Raw genomic sequence first — 19267 nt, 5'->3', positions numbered from 1 at the left:
GTGCTCCCATAAAGAAGATGGGCTTGCTTGTGCCGCACGGATGGGGTTTGTTCTGTGGGTTTATGGCACATTTGAAGCCCTGAGAGCATCTTGCTCGTCCAAATGCAAAGTGCACTGTTTTAGCCCCAATTTCGGAAAGTAATTAGTGCCTGTTCTCGCTCATTGGAATTAAAGCAGAAGGATCAATATAATGATTGCGTATTTTATGCAGTGGAAAAACACTTATTAGACTGGCTGGTTTTGCTCTGTTATTACCTACCCCTCTCTTTTGTGTCATATTTTGATAGATTTGCCATAATTTCAGTTGCAGTTTTCTTGGGCCGGGACCATTATCTCTATTGGCTGTAATGTGCCATTCGCCCTAATGGCAGTATATGAAAAAATAATTTACTTCTGTGTACTGTAGAGCAATCTGGAGGTGAGAAAGAGGACAAGCAGAGCCACCATGGGACACAGATTCTCATGTCATATTTGTAACCAGCTGGGGAGGGAACAAATGTCCCAGTCCTTTGGAGTCCTGGTTTGCATGCTGCGTCCAGAGCTGAATGCTTGTTTGACACTAGAGCTCTTGGACAAAAGCATACTGGGGTTTGCAGTGGAGCAGATGGAAACTATCTCTAAGCATAATAGAGCAGCAGCCTTATCCACACATGTGCAGGATACTTCATCAAACACTATTAGCACGCTGGAGACAGCTTACCCCATCTATGACTTGCTTCTAGATTGCTGGCTTCTCTCCAGTTAGCTCCTGATTCAGAGGCTTCTGCTTAGCTAGGAGAGGAGAGACAAGCTACTGGGAATGTTTAGGTCCTGGAAAGAGTCTGGAAAATGGTTGAAAGATGATCTGTGGGTGTGTCTGTGTGTGTGACTCCAGTAAGGAGAGCAGCAAGGGCTCTTCACACCTCTGTTTTCACAGGGCATCAGTTTGCCCAGGCAGAGACGTGTGTCCTTTGAGGTGGAGAGCAGTGTGCTGAGCTCCCTGGGAGCTGTCTGTTGCAGAGCTGTCTGCGAATCCAGTGGGAATCTGTTCTCCATTTTGGGTAGCAATGGTGAGTCACCTTTTTTGGTGGTGAGGAGAGGAAGGAGGAATTCCAGGGATCAGCCCTGTGTAAAGGCTATTGCTGCCCATCTGGAGGGCTGTGCTTTTCTTAGCCATGTTGGATGTATTTTCTTCTAAAATTTGGCACTTTCTTACCTGTGCAAAAACCTTATGATAGAAAATGTCTGCTGTGAGATGCATGAAACAGCCCAGGGTACTGTCTGGCTAATGTTTTGCATGTCCAGCAGACTTAAGTCATGGTATGATCTGAAATCCGGTTAAGTCCTCTGCTGAAGCTCAGGGAGGAGTGAATGGGTGAAAGAGATGTCTGAGGGCTCAGCAGCCTCCCTGCGGGAACAGTAACAACATGACAGTGGTAATTATACACTTTAAAAAAGCATCCCTTTTTTTTTTTCTGCAGGCAGTTGGCCAAAAGTCTTGGCCAGGCTGGGGAGATTGAGCCGGAAACAGAAGGGATCCTGACCGAGTATGGTGTGGATTTCTCTGACTTTCCCCCAGAAGCCTTGGAATGTCTTCCCCAGAGCCTGCCCTGGGTTATCTCACCGGGAGAGCTGGCCAAAAGAAGAGATTTAAGGTAACGACCCAAAGTTCAGTCTGACGCTTCTCCTTTGGTTGCTGCAGGGTTGTGCTATTTTGTTTTGCTTTCATCACATTGTGAAAAGGCGCTGACTATTACACGTACCGTATTACACGTTACCTGTGCTAGCATGGGAAGAAACTGCTTTTGAAGCTACCTACAAACCCAGAAGATCAGTTACTTGGAGAAGGATTTTGTGAGGCAAAGAGGCTTTTTCTCAAAAGAATTATTGAAAATTGGAAATTTGGTATTTGGCACCTAGTCTGAAACCTTTGCTTTTGTCTGGAATGTATTATATATTTTAGTGGTAGTTTTATAGCAGAGATTTTCTGAATGCCTGGCAGATCAAATGATCTTGGACATTGTTACTTTGAAACTTAAGCGCAAATAGAGACTGTCCTGCGTTTTCCTCTCTACTCCCAACATTTTTCTCTGTTTTGAGGAACTGGTGTCGTATGGAGTTTGATGGCTTTTGATCAGGTTAGCAGCTGGCAAATGCAGTCCCTCCCTGCAGCCTGGTGACTCTGTGCTGTCCACCTACCTCACATGAGCCATCCCTGCATCACAGTGATGCTTCCACCGACTTTCAGGAACTCCATGGTCTGTTGGGTGGTCAATGACACTGCTGTTGCTGGACTACCCAAAACTAGTGGATTTGTTATGCTTCAAAGTGTAGATTTCAGAGCCATCTTTATTAGAAAAGATTTAAAGGTGGAAGAAATTTGTTTAGAACCTCACTTTGCAATAAGGGAAGGTGCAAGAAAGCAAAACACTAAATGTGTTATTAAGATGGTGTGGTATGTTCCACTCCCACCCTTGTTTGTGCCAGAGCACCATGTCTCAGCTGTCAGATTTGATGCTTTCTTGTGTATTGCTGAGGTGAAACAGCTGTATGAGCCTGATTCCTCAAGACACTGCACTGGTACAAACACCTACACACACGTAGCAAGCTCCTCTGCCCCTTAGTTTATGTTTCTTATTGGCGTGGACGTCAACAATTCGAGCAGTTAAACTGCAGCCATTTGTACCTGTACCTGGATTCCAGATATTACTTTGGACCTAATCCTGCCCTGTAGCCTACAACCTCCTTACTGCTTCAGCTTTGCTGGATTTCCATTGCCATGCAGTGAAATAAGTCAGGGAGAATCACGGTCCTGACTGACTAGTGGCAACACTCAGATACCAGACCCAGACTGTAGGCTTGAAGTAGCTTTAAAGAGAAACCCAACCAAATTGAATGCTACAGTTCAGAAGTCACTTCAAAGTGCTTATTTTTATATTCCCGACTGCATTTCAGTAGCATTCTCTGTTTCTTCTGACAGAGTTCTTTCAAGCAAATAAAGAGCTTGACTTGTCTCCAGTCAGGCAATCAGTTCTGCAAACAAATTCCAAGTGCATTTATTGCTTTTATTGCTGAATTATTGCACTGGGACTTATCAAGGTGATAACAGTTTTGCAGTTAAGCCATTTAAATCCCTCTCTGCCCCTTCCCAACCATAGTGCACACTACAAAGTAGATTTCCTTCTGATCGTCTCAAATATAAACATTTAACAGTCAAAGTTTTTAAGACAATTATTCGAGCTTAATTAACAGACCCTTTTAATGTCAACTGCCACACTGCTGACTAGCACATATGGAGATAACATGAGAATTCTAGGTACAGAAAGTAAAATACAGATGAGTCTTTTTTGTTTCCTCACAGTGAGAGGTTTGTCTACCGAGAAAAAGAGATGAGTTTTATTAGTAAATGTAGCAGGAATCATTGCTGAGTGGAGTCCTGCAGTTGGAGACCTGGCTGCTATCTCTTCTGGTATCACCCATTCAGCCTTGAGAAACTGTTATTTGCAAGTCCCAAGGTAGCTCAGCTTTAACTTGGTATTAAATATGAGCTTTCATCTTGTCAGCAACAAGTGCATTATGGTCTGTGATGTCAAACGAGTAGCTGGTTGGTAAATGCTGGCACTCAGAGGAAGGCGCCTGAACCTCAGTGTTTGGTCTGGGTGCACACAGGAGTTGTGCCTTCTGTTCCAGGGGACCTCACACCATGTTCAGTGGCACCTGCCCATCTGTCTACCTGTAACATGTATCTGGGGCTAAACCTTAGCAGTTGCCCTATCATCCAATGATCCCTTCCCAGCAGAGAAAGGGGATCAGGAAAAGGAGAGGAGACTCGTGGGCTGAAATGAAAACAGATTTAATGAAACAGCCAAACTGATATACTAATGCAGGTATAAAGTACACAAAGTTATACTGAGCCCAGCCAATGTACAGCAGTCACAATGAACGGGAAGGCAGTCCTCAGGAGCAGAATGGTAAGCCAGCTCCTCCAGGGATGGAGGGGAGCAGGAAGAGGAGGAGCCCAAGCAGGAGGCTGTCTTGTCCTCAGCAAACTTCCCTCGTTATACTGAGTGTGAGATTTCTGGTCTGAGATATAACTGGGAGCCAGGGCAGCTCAGCTGCACTGGCTGACTTGTAACTGCTAACAGTCTGCACAACCTGTGATCATATCCCAGCAAAACCAGGGCTCCATCTTTGCTGCACTTTGTGCATGTTGATCTGTCAGACTCCCCAGATTACCGTAGTGTACTCTGAGAGTACAGTATAAGATAAATTACAGTGAAATAGAGACTCAGCTTGTCTCCTGAAAAAACCAAGTTAACATGTCCAAATGCTGCATTCTAGTTTACACATCATTCACTTGACTAAATGCATGTTAGAGTTCAGCTTAAAATACTTCCACCTCTAGTAAATCCTCCCCAGTTCTGTAACACAGTGCTGTAAATTTTTTGGTGTCATACATTAAGCTTTTGGGATTTGGAACTGAGACCCAAGCAAAATCTTGAGGTTTTTGAGTGTTTCCCCTTCCTGAGGTAACTTTTCCTTGTTTCCTTTAATCATGGAAAAGACTCTTTCCTTCTCAAAAGGTAACTTCATGGTCTGCTAACCAGTGTCTCAAGTGTGGTCGGGTCTGTTTGAGTCAGTGTATAGAGCATGGAGGTAGAGGTTCTACACCAGAGGCATTTGTGACTGTGGGTTTAGATGAAAGTGGGACAGTGTGCTTCACCAAGCTGCTGAGGCAAAAGGAGAGACAGGTGTTTTGTCCATGCCATCTTGTGAATATGTTCCTTGATCTTCCTGCAAGTCTTCCAGTTTTACAGGAAGCCTGTTCTTGCTATGCATAGTCTGTTTGGTTAGCAATTGTGATCTCACCTACATAGCCTGTGCAGAATTACTTCCAAGAGATCTTTCTTTTTTCCTCTTTCCTCCAGTAACGGCTCACAAAGAAATGTTTACATAATACTTTAATATTGCTTAAGGCAGAAAAGATCCAAACCTTGTGGATGGCTTTGAAATCTTATAGCTTATTTAACTCTCTGCTCTGCCACTAGCGCACAGTTTTGCCATGGACATCTGCTCTTTACCTGTGTGAATTTATCTGTTTGTAAAAGTAGGGAGGTATTTCATGGGCACTCCCAGCTTGTTTGTAATGAGCACAAAAATCTTCTAATGAAAAGCATTAGGCAAATATTAGGTGTTGGCATTGCAAACTGCAGTTGTGTTTTGTAGAGAGTGTGAAGTTTCATGACGTACCAGAACAGTGTGGTTGAGGAAACTTCCCTTCCAGAGACTTTAGATGTGATAATACAGATAGGACCAGAGTTCTCGTTTTATTATTCAGGTTGACTGGAGTTGGTATTTTTTTGTTAGAAGTTTGAGAAGTGTTTGGTTTCTGCTTTTAGAGAAACACTGGAGGATTAGTGTCATAGAGACAAATTTTGATGGGTGCAAAGTTTCAACCATTTTCCAGTCTTTTCCAGTGTTTCAACATGTAATTTTCATTTCCTTGTTTGCTTTGCTTTGCGCTTAATGTTTCAGTGGTGAGGGACAAAATATAGCCCCTGCGAACAGAGGAGAGGTCAGGGCTAAGGAGGAAATGCAAATTTCAGAGGTGGGTGCAGGAGATGGGTGCTGGAGGAGAAGGACATTTGAAGAAGTGTAGCCAGGGATCTAAGAAACCCAAAAGCTATTTCTAAGACTCATTCCAAATGTTTCTAATTTCATTCATATCTTTTTGTTTCCTTTACTGCTTAACTGGGACAAGAAACTAAAGCCAGGAAAGTCCAATCATAGTGGGAAACAAAAACCTAAATATTGGAGAGAGAAAAAAGGCTGTTCTTTGCAAAGCAGTTCTGCCTTTTGCTTGTCTCCCATTGTTGGTGTTGCTGTGGAAAATGTGTAACATCACTCTTTTGGAAAGCGCTAGAACCTGTACAAGTAGGCATGGTTTATATAGTCTAACATGGGAGAACTTGAGGATATCTATTTCTTTACCATTTGCTTAATAATAAGGGAGCCTGTTGACCTCCGCTGGACTGTTACAAATGTGAAACTTGGCACTCAAAATTGCTTGCTCTAAATTTTCCAGTTGCTTTCTCTTTTTCCATTTGATGTCATCCTGCCAACTAGTGATTTTATTATTATAAACAGGACATTGTATTCACTTTTAAGAAGAAATATGAAGCTGAAGGTAAAATTACAAACTTCAGTTTCTCAGCTGGCAAAATACAAAACAATGAGCTAAAAATACTGAGCAGAGAAAGGGTGCTGTGGCAAAAAACTCTGAAATATCTACAAGATGAATGTGATCTGAAGAGCAGGAACTGACTGGCTTCAGCTGAGCAGCTCTGGGCTCCTGAGAATCACCCAATAGTTGAGGTTGGAAGGCACCTCTGAAGATACCTGCTCAAAGCAGGGTCAGCTAGAGGAGGCTGCTCAGGGCTGTGTCCATTTGGGGTTTGGATATCTCCAAAGACTGAGAACGTGTTCTGGGATTCAGTTGCCCTTACAGTAAGAATGTGGACATGTTTTACCTTTATATGGAATCCCCTGTATTTTGTGTCCGTTGCCCCTTGTCCTGTCCTGTTGCTGGATACCGCTGAGAAGAGTCTGGCTCTGTCTTTACTCCCTACCATCAGTTACATTTTCACATTGATTACATCTCCATGCCTGAGCCTTCTTGGAGCTGAACAGTCCTAGGTCTTTCAGCCTCTCCTTGTAGGCTGAATGCTCCAATTCCATAATCATCATTGAGGCCCTTCAGCAAACTTGCACCAGTGTGTTGTTGATGTCTTCCTGGTACAGGGAGCCCAGAACTGGACACAGCACCCCTGCTGTGCTCTCACCAGTGCCAAGTAGAGGGGAAGGACTGAAGGCCTACATCCCTTGACCTGCTGGCAACGCTCTCCCTAGAGCAGCCCAGAAGGCTGTTGGCCCCCTTTGCTGCCATGACATGTTGTAGGTTCACATTCAACTTGTCCATCAGGATCCCAGGTCCTTTTCTGCCAAGCTGCTTTCCAGCTTGTTGGTCCCCAGCCTGTACTGGTGCATGGGGTTAGTCCTCCCCATGTGCAGGATGTTACTTTTCCGTTCAAGCTTCATGAGATTCCCATCAACCCATTTATCTTCTGAGATCTCTTTTTATGGCAGCGTAACTGTCCACGCTTCCCATGAGGCTAAAAGATCTGGAAAGACTGGGGGACAGCAAGGATCTCTTGCACTGGCAGGAGACAATTAATGCTCACTTGCTTCCCTTGTGGGGCAGAGTTAATGAACTTTGCTCTTGCAGGCAAAGAGCTCTAATGCAATGAAGCTTTCAGTTAAAATTCGCATATTGGTATTTCAGCAGGTGACCTCGATTGCAACTGACCTAAAACCACCCAAGTTATTGAAGGCTAAGTTGTAATTTTAGCTGCCCATTCGGAAATGTAGCACCCTTCCTTTGGTTGGTAAGGCAGGAAGAGGGAAGGTGCTCGCTGTGTCTCTGTGCCCACCTTGGAGGGAAGCTCAGTAGCACTGTTTGTATCTGGAAAGCACTGGCAGCAGGACAGTACTTGCCCTGTAGTTGTGCCTGCTATTTATTTCTTTCTTGAGGACAGTTACAGCTGGTAATGGATTAGCAGTGCTTATAGTAAAGGTTTGACAGTGCGCACTTCGCTGTGGAGGAGATCATTGGCTGATAAAATTAGAGGTGATGGTAAAAATGGCAGCCTCAAGATGTGCAAGGGGCGTTGGAGGAAAGCAGTCAGCCTCTGAAACAGATGTCTCTTCAAGGCAGGTGGACGACTTTAGTTAGAAGTGAGTGCAAGTCAGATAAAACATCATTAAACAGCTTGTTTCCTGGAGATTTTCCACTACAAAAAGCTAGCGTTAAGTAGAGCACGACTTACTCAGCTATAATAGGATATGTAAAAATGCTCTTTTTTCTGATGGAAACTGAGCAATGACTTGTTTAGCAAATGTATAAGCAAGATTGCTACGGACCTGACTGTTATCTTGGCGTGGAGTGGAGACAAAAACAGGGTCAGATTATGATCTCTGCCCCCTCACTGAGCTGTTCTGTGACTAATTTAATGTTCTCCGTAGGGAGATACAAAACATACAAAGGATTAGTCAGTGGTGTCTAAGGATATCGGATCTAGACCCTCTCTAACAGGAGTGATTTCAGAAGGTGATGATGGTGGCTGCTCTGGGTGCTTCTGTTGTCCAGGCAGTCTGGGGAACGGTACCCTTCTTGAACTGGAGAGGAGAGCTCGCATTAGCTCCATCCTCACCCATTAGCCAAGTAAGTAAAACTCCGAATAAATACAGTGCCGCTGTCAGAGTGAGGTGATTCAGCTCCTTGCTTCTGGTTGGCTTCTCTGGGTCCTCCTCTTTGTTTCCATAACATTTTTACTACACTATAGCTACAGCAGTTGTGGTGACACTGTTTTTACAAAGTGATGCATGGTCTTTGCTCTCAGATGCTGTTGTTACCAGTAGCTGGTGTACATAGACACCGTGGCAGCTTCACTGGTGTTTTGCCTTACAGAAAGACATGTCGGGTCATTGGAAGTGCAGCTTCCAGTGGAATCAGTGGCGTTGGACAGGATTATTGTGTTCTGATCTTGTAGGCCATCAAAACTAAGCTTGCTTAGTTAAGAATCTGTTTAGTTGTGGAAAACTTTTGGTCTGGGTTGTTAAACATCCAGTCTTGTTCCTGCCTGCCTGGCTAGTGAAGAGGGTAACAGGGGGAGATGAGGATAAAATCTTCAATCAATTTGAGAACCTGTCCGTTTCTGACTGGATTCTGCTGGGTCTTGAGGTGGCCTTTTGGTGAGCAGAGTAAAGCACTCTATCCTCTCAAGTTTATGTATGCTAAGTGGCCCAGTTCATACTGCTGCTTTCCCTGATACCATGGTGCTTTGCTGGTGCCCCTCTTTCACTACAGGTTAGAATGCACAGGGGTAGATAGGAGATGAAGATCCAAGTCCTGATATCAACTCAGGTATCTGTCTCTGATGTCATAGAAGAAGAAACCAGAACTTTTTCAGTAGGTGAGGCAGTATATCCCTGCTGTGGTATTTCAGGGCTGATCACTGATCACTAGGACAGTTTGGTTATTACGAGGGACAACGTTGTCCTCGTGGCTCCATTCTGTTGGGCTGGAGCATGCTTGGACCTGTCCATCTCCTCTGAAGTTTCAGAGTGATTGGATCCTTGTTCCCAGGTTGTTCTTAGATCCTAAGTCTGTAAAAAGAAAAAATCATAATACAGATGGTGCACATGTAGGTGTATGAGGCAGGGCTGTACTGGAGGTATCACACCGTGGGTTACGAGTGAGGCAGTCCAGAAAAAAAAAAAATATTCTGAGAGATGAGGGATTGATTTATGTGGAAGGATTAACTGTTCAGTGTGTATTTGCCAACACTGAAACTAGAAGTTTGTGAAAGATATAGTAGTTGGTAGTTAAAATATGTGGTCCAAAATGAAAAAATGAGAATCATTTAAGATGGTGGGAGGATAGAAAGGGGTGTTATGAGGACAAGTAAGGTAAAACAAAGAGGAAACCTTTCCTGTCCAACCTAAAATAGACTGTAAGCTTAGACAGCTAAAGAAAGTATTGGAAACTCCATCACCAGAGATGCTTAATACTATACTGGAAAAAGTCCTTGCAGATGTATTGTCATGAGTAGTCCGGTTCTGACCTATGGGGGTTGGATGACCTAATGTCTTTTCCATTTCTAGCTCTGTGCATCTATGATTAAAGTAGTTTATATAATGCAAGTGCATTTTCAATTACACTCCACCTTCTTGCGTGGGATAGTGGTGGTGCAGAGACCTCATTATATTTGTGGCACAATTACAGCATGACTTGTAGGAAATACTGCTGGTACTTGGTCTCGCAGAGACTGATCTCATTTATATCTGTGTTGGTTTTTCAGCCATTTAGGTATGTACAAGACTGCAGTGCTCTTTTTTCGGTCTTCCTCCTTACTTGGAGGCCATAAATATATAGAAGGAATAATTGATTCTGGTTTGGCAATCTGGTGAGCGGTCCTTGGTGAAAATGTAAATGTTTATTGTTGTAGCTGTGTAATACATCACAGTTCATTGTCAGACACTCTCTTGGACCACAGTCTGCTTTCTGCACCAGAACAGGACATTAGCTAAAACATAAACATGGAGAAGTTTAAAAGAACAGTACTAACTTGATGTAGAAAGTTCAGTGCATTCTGTGCTGTGCTGGATTTTTGTGGGGCTTGTAACAATTAGTGTTTGGAGGGGGCAGGTTTTGCTTCCAATTATTTTATAATTTCATTTCATTTTGAAATTTATGCACCGTGCAAATAGAGTTTTTTGGTGTGCCAGCTACCCTCGTTGGTGTGTTACAGGGCATTGAGTGCTTCAGGAATTTGTCAGGGTACTTCTACTGCTTGTGTATTTTTTTTACTATACTCCTTTTAAGAATCTGTCTTGGAAGGAGCCACTCTGGGGTTTCAACTAAAATCTGCCAGCATCAAGTATGACAAGTGTGGTAGTCAATACACAAAATAGATGTCTTCAGGAGTGGGATGCTGAAGTCTCTCAAATGTTCAAGCACTGGTTGTTCTCTGACACTTCTCTCTCAGAGCACTTCATCCCCATCTGAGTGATGAATGTCGGTGGAGTTGGTCCCATGCTCATTGGCACTTTATAACAAACCTGCGCAGATGCTGTGGTTGAGCTGAGTTTAGTTGTGATTGAAGAACAAGATTGATTTTTGTGGTTGCCATAACAATTGGACTGTTGTGTGAAAAAACGTTAGTATCATTCACTGGAGTGAGTTGACAGCTCTAGGATGCCTGTTCCCAAATTAAACCAACTGTTTCCAGCTCTGAGAAATTATTTCTGTTTAACTTTCACAAGATGGAGCTCAGCAGGCTCTTAGAAATGACCTGAAGAGCTTAGAGATTCTAAAAGTGCCTTTGCTGTGCTTCGTTTTAAGTGCCAGCTTTGTACAGGAGTTAATAAGGGTAAGCCAGGAGGCTGAGCTCTCACTCCCACCGGGCTATTGTATGTATTCACAAAGTGGAGAGAACAGGACAGTCTAAGGAGTCCCTAGAAGAATGTAAATGCACTGCAAGTGTCTAGACATGCAGTCACTCGTACCAAAAATGTCTTAGCACGGACATACTCAAATTTAAAGAAGACCTGCACTGCCTAAATTTTAATAAAAAAAGTGATGGTCATTACTGTTTCACCTCAGCAGTCTGATCTTTGCAAATAGGCTAACACTTCTGCAAAAGATTTAGCTTGGTGCTTCAGGAGCTGTTGGATGACTGGGGGGACTGTGGCTTTTTGGCTACCAAGCCTGGGGCAGGGCAGGATGGTCACTAGTGGGTAGCTACTGAGCTGCCTGAATTTTCAGTCATACAGTGTTTGTGTGCTGGGAATTCACAGGCAGCAGATTTCAAACACCTTTTCCAAGCTAGTGGGTGCTGTAGCTTCTGGTGTGTTCTTTGTTCTATTTTATAGTTGTTTTGGATGTGTTGGTTTTCACGAATGACCAGTAAACATTGCAGGAGTCTCCTTCAGTCTGAAGGGCTTCAGCCTTTGTGAGGTAGTCGAGATGGGGAGCTGAATAAAGTAATTAAGTCCAGGTACCTTATTTCTATCAGCTTCCTGAGGAGAGGAAGTGGAGAGGGAGGTGCTGATCTCTTCTTCCTGGTGTCCAGTGATAGGGCCTGGGGGAGTGGTTCAAAGCTGCACCAGGGGAAGTTTAGACTGGACATTAGGAAGCATTTCTTTACAGAGAGGGTGGAACAGGCTTCCTAGAGAGGTGGTCGATGCCCCAAGCCTGTCAGCGTTTAAGAGGCTTATAGACAATGCCCTACATAATGTGCTTAGACTTGGTCAGCCCTGAATTGCTCAGGCAGTTGGACTAGATGATTGTTGTTGGTCCCTTCCAACTGAATAGTCCTATCCTGTCTCAGCCCCTGTGTCTGGGTTTCATGCTGGGACACCTTTTATGGTTCCTGCTCAGCCCCTTCCTTAAGTGCGCAGGTGTTCCTGCAGAGGCACCCAGCTCTTTCTCTTTCATGAGACTTGGTAGGCTAAATTCTGCCTGTGGCCTCAGTCTTGAGCAGTCCAAGTTCAGGCAAATGGCAAAATTGGGGCTTCAGTCTGACTGACCTGACTTGGTGGTGGCTGCAGCAGGGCCAGGAGAATTGGTGATCTGCAACACCAAGGAGCTTGGACATGATTGGGCTGCCCAGCTGACTTGTGCTATCAGTGCCTGGGATGTCCTTCTTCCATCCTCTGCTTTCCCTGGTTCCTGAATAGCTGGTTCATACTTGTTTCTTTAGGACTCCGTTTCCTGCAAACGGTCACTTCAGTTGGCAAGAACCTCGTCTTGCTTTGCTGGGGGTTTTCTTACGCTCCAGTGGGTACATGCAGTTCTCTGAACGGTTATTTCACGGTTATTGGCATTTGTTAGAGTGGTGAAAATCTGGGATCTGTCTCTCCACTGGCAAGTTGACTCTTCTGTGTGCTGCTGGCTGGGAGGCGATGCAGTTGTGTTAGGAGGATCTGCGTGGCTGCAGGGTGCTGCTTTGTCTGCTGTGTACAAACCTGTGCTTTTCTCCATTAGCAGCACCGAGCTGCTTTTACAGAAAATCACGCTGGTAACACCCAAACTTTGCCCAACAACTGGCCATGCCAGAAACCTTGCCTCTAATACAGCATGAGCCCATGGCTTACAGATGCACTGCTTCAACTTGGTCCCAGTAGCCTTCCACTTGAGTGAGGGTGGAGCTCTGACCACTGGGACTTGCCGTCTCATGTCATATGTGTTTATATTTTATGGATAAACTAAGTATTATGTTGAATTCTGAACAGTTTAGCTGGTAAAAATTGATATATTGTACCAAACCTTGTAGCAACAACTGCACAGTATTTTCTCTGCTGATTCTTGCGAATACTTTTGCGTAGATATATGTATTTGCGCAAAGAAAAACAAACTGCTGTTGCAGTCCTCTGATCTGCGAGCGTTTTAATTACCATAACGGTAATTCCAGATCACCAACAGACTACATATCTTACCTCTACCACTGTACTAGCTATTTATTTTAGGTCCTGTTAAAGGTAAGAAGACTAACTGCTCTGCAGATATGCTTGTCTGCTTTAATTAGTCTTCCTTAAGCTGTGCAAAGAGAAACTGCACTTAATTAGCTTTCCTTAAATTAGGATTGATATACCAGCCTGTACATGTTGACACTGTCGTTACTGTCTAATAAACTGTGTGCTCTGTTCTGCAATTCTTTTTCGCAGGTGGTTGATCTGCAAGATGGCAGAGGCAGAGTGTGAACGTTGGCTTTAGCAGTGCTCTTATCACTGCCCTGGCACTAGAGGTGGCTGGGTCAGTGCTCCTGGGCACTGGCAGGGTCTGGGCAGTCTGTGTGGCATTTCCTGACTCTTGTTTGCAAGTCCACAACGCTCAGCGTGAGCCGTTCCCTTGATCCTCCAGAACTCTTGTAGGCATTGCCTCGCTCTGGTGCGTGAAACCTCTGGCCACGAGGAGGAGGAGGGAGAAAAGTTTTTATACCAGAGCAAATCCACCTCTACAAACCTGCATTAAACATATGTTTTGGGCAAAGAAGCTTTTGTAAAAAGTAGAAGTTTCCGCACTGAAAGTTTGGTTTTGATCAGTGCTGGTGGTTTCTTAAAGGCACATGGTTATCTCCAGTCCTTTCCAGCATGAAGCAGAAAATCTCTTATCTCTGCGTGTGTTTATCTCTTAAACTGGTTTCCTTTAAGTTGTGTGCGTGTTGGAATGAGTGGGCTTGGAACATCTCATTACTTTTACAAAGCATTTTGTCAGTTTGAAATGTATAAAACAGATTTTTGTTAGGTGTAATAATGAGAGATGGCTCCTTTGGGGCTTTTAAAGAAGGGGGAGAGGTGGATGATCAAACTCCTTAACCCTCAAGGTCACCTCGGTGGCCTTCCAGGAGCTGGAGACAGCTGACAATTTGTATTTACCTGCGGTCAGTGCGAATGTGCATGCATGTAGCCAGGCTATTTGCCTGTGCTTAAGCGATGTCTTTGTTAGCAGGTGCAGAACAAGTACCATTGCCTTGAGGTTCAGTCATACAACCCACTGCAGGTTGGTTTTGTTCATGATTACAGTGAGAAATGTGGTCTGATCTCTCCAAGATCCCTTGTGCCACAGCCTTTGGGGTATTGTACAACCAGATGGTATGGTCAGGGGAGGAATTTGAATGGCTCCTTCTTCCTCACAGGGCAGGCTTGCCACATAGCTGGGAGCAATGTTATTTCTTCACCCAGATGGTTTTTGTCAGCTGCCTTCAGGGTCCTCCCTGGGGGTTGTACAGGAGTGGCTGGCGTAGATGCCAAGGGAGGGGACAGCTTGCAGAGCAGCGGGCAGGCAGTGCTGCCGCACCCAGCCTTTCCTCCCTGGCTTTTCATTACCTTGCACCCGTTCTCTCTGGGACAAGAGGCAGCTCTCTGCAGCTTACTGGAGATAAAATGTGATACTTGTAGGGCTGGAGGAAAAGCAGAAGGAGGTAGCTGAGAACATGCCTTCCTCAGAGGCCTTGCCCTGGAGGAGCGTGTGTGTGGGGTGCTGCTCTCAGGCTCGGTGCTGCGGTCCCATCACTCGGTGGGTAGTTTTCTTTGCCGTGTGTCAGCCCTGGTTCCTATAGCCATCTGAAAGTCCTCCAGTAATAAAAACTGGAAACCATAAGTATAATTCATCACACTTAATAATGCAATTACTAGTGAGCGGAATTCACTCAGGACACTTCAGTGAGGTGTACTCCTGTGTGCCAGGATTACCTCACTGCAATGAACTTTGTGCTCTACTTGCAGAACAGCTTCTCTTGTCCTGTTGACTACCTGGCCATCGGCTCTGCCACACTTCCATGTGCCAGGGTGTATCATTGCCTGGGTGACTTGCTCAATGATTTTCCTACCTCCCCTTGCAGTCTGTGCCCAGAATAAACTGCCTGTGACAAGCTACAAGTCCAAGTCCCCTGAGTAGTTTTAAAGGAGAAGCAGCTCTGAGCCTGGTAGTAAAACGTATCCCAGCTGTGCTGGACATGGAAATGCTGGTGGGAAATGTGAAATTGGTATTTGTCTGGATGCCTCTTCAGCTTTGCATCTGTGAGTTTGAGTATCTCGGATGGTGAGCTGTGTCTGTGCCTGCAGTCTGCCTGCTGCTCGCAGCCCAGCCTGCGTGTCCCCGAGGGCAGCAGGCTGTGCACGAAGCACTGCCCAGGGAGTCTGGGGCTGCCCTGCCAGCCCCCCAGGTTTGAGCTCTCTGAACTGGGGCCACCACTGACCTCTGGCCAAATGCATCTCAGGAAAGCAGCCCGTTGGTTGCTGCCATTGTATAAATGCACTCAGAATTTGGCACCCGCGTATTTGTGCTTACTTCTTTCCAGGCCAGACTGCAAATATGCACTTTGTTGAAACCAATCTGCTAATTTTTGAACTGCCTGGAGCTACGATTCGCAATGGGTGGCAGATGCTTGTGGTTGCAGGCCCTGAACATCTGGGATACGCTATCTATTCCCCTGACACAGGAACCTGCATTTTCTTTAAGACCTTCTTCAAACCTTTTTCTTGCTCTCTTGTCACATAAAGCAAGCCATTAGTGTCTGTTCAGTGCTGTTTGCTCCTTTAAATGAAGTAACTTGAAGGCAGATATACTAGATGTAACTGGATGGGGAGTCACAGTGCCAGGACACTGTGGCCTTTATACCCTGTGCGTTGGTGGGACCTGTAGTGTAGGTGTCTGTGTGTCTGCACACACAGAGCTACCTAAAGGAGTCACTTGGAGTGGAGGTATCCTCAAATTCCGTCCTTAGGTGGGATTTTAAGGAATATATATTTATGGGAGTAGCGTTGTTTGCAAGTCTTTAAAAATGGGTGGATTCCCAGTGCTGGATAGCTAGGCAGCAACAGATCAAAGTCCTGGTGTAGCTGAAAAGATTTTCTATCTGTCAGTGTCACAGTCTCTAATTTGTTTAGATGCATGCGAAGGATCAGAAACTAACGCGCGTCTGGGGATTAAGGCAGCTTTGCTATCCAATCTGAAAGCCAGCATATTCTAAAAGACTTTCAAAGTCTCAGAAGGCAGGGAAGTGCTTTACTGATTTTTATGTCTTTGAAAATCTCTATTTAGTGTGCCTGGTGGAAATGTAGAAATATACGCTGCTAGCTGTCCGACACCAGCAAGACACCACCCAGAGCATTTAAGTACTGAAGTCGTAGGCCTGGAAAGATAGAGACATTGCTCTCACTGTGCAAGCACCCATGCAGAAAGACGAAGACTTGCTAATTCTGTGTGACGCTTGCTCCTTTAAAAGTTCGCTGTAATTTTTCCCCTCCCACCTCTTCTGCCCCAGGAAATGGTGCAGGTGGTTATGCTGGAAGAAAAATAATGTGTTTTCATTATCCATCTCTAGGAGGGTGTTGCCATCATGATACGAGTTTTTCTGCAGCAAAGAGAAAAGAAGGAAAGAAGTGGTCTGATCTCTTCCTTAGCAGCATCAGTCTGTACCATTGTGCTTTTAATTAGGGAGGGGCTGAACTCTCTCTAAAGGTTAAGGTAAAAGCAGAATAAACCAGCAAACTCATTCCTTACTGTCTTCACTGCTCTTCAGCTCCACTCCCACATTCCACACGCTGCTTAGATGAACACTGCTGTAGTCCAGCAACCTGGGTGAGAAGTTGCTGTAGGGCTGCCCAGGATGAAGGGAAGCCCTGAGCAGGAGTATAGAAATTTTATTTGTTGAGCGCTTCAGATTTTGGTTCATGCTTGTGCCAGACTTTGCTCTATTAAACATGATGATTCTTGAACCAGATGCTCTATTTTCTCTCATATGTGTGGCCTTAGACCATATCTGTGGTCCGTCTTGGTATGTTCCTGGTGTTCCTACCACCCACCACTATGGGACATACGGACATAACCCTTCCAGGGCAGGGCTCCTTACTCCAAGTACTGCCTAGAACAGCATATGCGAAAGGGCGTTCAGCTTTTCCTAAGCACCAACTGGAATTGCTAGAGCTAATTAGTTGATTGGGAGCTCACTCTTCCTGTAACTTTGGTAGAGATTCCTGTTGAACCTGCTTTTCCCTTTGGTGCATAGCAGGTATCTTTACTGGGACCAAAACTCTCCCTCGATTTTCTTAGCATTTGGCTGGGTCTGGAAATGAGCCTCTGCTCGTGATAGCTGTGCACGTGCAGTTTCAGATGCTGTACTATCTGCTCTTATGCATGGGGATGGAGGTTATTTGTGTTCCATTTAGCTTTGCAGTTAGGAACAATCTATTTTTACTCTAGCTGCAAGGCATCAAGACTTTTTCCTGCTTGTTTCTTTGGAGTGAACTTGATGGGCTCAATTGTTTAGCTTTTGTGGAGGAAAATCAGTAATGAGATGAAAGCTGTAAAGAGCAAGCAGTTAAACCAAAAAGGAAAATTAAAACAAACCCAAGAAGATTCACTTGTCTAAAGCCTCCCACACACACACTTTTTTTTTTTTAGATTAGATTTTGGCTTTCAGATTAGATGGGAAGATGTTTCAACAGACAGTCTTTTGAAAACATGGTGGTTGTTGTCTGGATGTTTCTGATGGTCTCTGTGTTTTGATTTCTTCTCCATGACTGGAAGATAAATTTTTCTTTTCTTTTTTCCTTGGATAGGAAAGAATGCATTTTCACCATCGACCCATCAACTGCCAAAGATCTTGATGATGCTTTGTCCTGTAAACAACTCCCTGACGGTATGAGATATATTTTACAAAATACTTCTCAGTGTTTATATTCAGCCGTTGACACATTCGTATATATAATTTATCATGGTATAATTTACCGGATAGGAGTGGAGTAATAAACTACTCTTTTTCTTTTGTTGTTTTAATCGCCTGTTTTCAGAAATCTCATTGCAGATATCTTCAAGCTGCACTGTGAAGTAATCTTGGTGTCTGGAAATGCTGAACCATAGTGTTTTGCATAATCAGAGCTATAATTTGATTTGAGCAGATCTCAGCTGTCTCCTGTCATTACAGGAGTTACAGCTGAATAGCTAATATGCTGCTCTTGCACACTGAAGTCTAGTGAAACTCTGACCTTGAATAGACAGTCCCTGGTTCAAGGAATCCAGTCTTTTGAAGGTCACTGGCTGAGTTGCTTTTTGGCATTTATGGGATGTTGGGAATTGTCAGATGAGCAGAGTGTGTCTTATAAGTTGTGTTGTTATTCTCATTGCCTTTTAAGCTTTCTGTTCTGCCTTATTTGTACTTACACTATGCCATAAGCCAACAGAACAGAAAGTAAAGCTCCAGAAGCCAAATCTTCATGATTCTGACTTAAGGAAGTTCCCTCTTGTAAGCTTACTTTGCCATCCAAGTTCTGCTCATTTAGTTTGATGAGATCCAGTAACAGGCTTGGTTAGAAATACTACATGATTTGAGTAGCCTATCCACCACTAATACAGAATATAAAGTGATTTGTGTGTGTGTGCGTCTGTGTTCAGTTTTTCTTCCTCTTGTTAATCATTACAATATGATGATATCAAAGACATCATTCCCTTTTTGGGTTGATTTCATCTTGTGCAATGTCATTTAGACCTAGGTACAGAATAGTATTACAGGGCTATAAAATGGATTAAAAAAATCAGAAATGGAAGAAAATTTGAGGTCAATAAAATTAATTATACTGTATGATAGAGGTTTTGAGGCAAGATTAAGGGAAAATTGCTATTTCACAGAAAGTTTAAACAGTCATCTTGAGAGATCCTAAGCTGAACTCTGTTCTCCCTCATTCCACTTATTTATCTGAATTACTGTAGATTTACAGCAGTGTTTTGATCCCACAGCCCCTCAGATCTAAGGTGTTGAAACTCTGACTTCTGAGCTTTTACTGCTAACATACACATGGGTTTTAAAGGCTGCAGGAAACCATTCACTGTTTCTGGTACATACATCTTCATTCTTCTTTTATTTGTAAGCAGTTTGGAGAAAGTGTTCAGGGAAAAGATCTGTTTGAACAGGGATTCTTCTCTCCCAGAAAGTCTGCAAAGCCATTGCAGGGCTGTCACTCATACTTGGGACTTGTTGCTGTATCTTCTGATCAGGGATGTGGCCACACAAGTCTGTAAAGAAAGAGATAGCAGAATCATTTGATTAGAAGAGATCTTTAAGATCATTGAGTCCAACCAGTCACCCTGCAACACTGGGGTCCCTAAACCACGTCCCTCAGCACCACACCTGCACGTCTCTTAAACACTTCCAGGGATGGGGACTCC

At 44.1% G+C, this 19267-nt stretch overlaps 1 protein-coding gene across 1 annotated transcript in view; it reads left to right on the top strand.

Moving 5' to 3' along the window:
- The window catches only part of LOC104489379 (DIS3-like exonuclease 2), a gene marked incomplete at both ends in the record, with an annotated part of 37540 nt that extends 19796 nt beyond the window's left edge, over positions 1-17744 (top strand). Inside the window, 2 exons of the mRNA XM_010131533.1 lie at positions 1461-1634; positions 17665-17744. Coding sequence (XP_010129835.1) covers positions 1461-1634; positions 17665-17744 — 254 coding nt within the window. The remainder of the gene's footprint in view (positions 1-1460; positions 1635-17664) is intronic.
- Positions 17745-19267: the final 1523 nt, after the last annotated feature.

This window comes from Buceros rhinoceros, unplaced genomic scaffold, assembly GCF_000710305.1.
Source record: "Buceros rhinoceros silvestris isolate BGI_N320 unplaced genomic scaffold, ASM71030v1 scaffold14362, whole genome shotgun sequence".
Taxonomy (NCBI): domain Eukaryota; kingdom Metazoa; phylum Chordata; class Aves; order Bucerotiformes; family Bucerotidae; genus Buceros; species Buceros rhinoceros.
The sequence above is the reverse complement of the archived record's forward strand: the minus strand, read 5'-3'. Positions and strand labels throughout refer to the sequence as shown.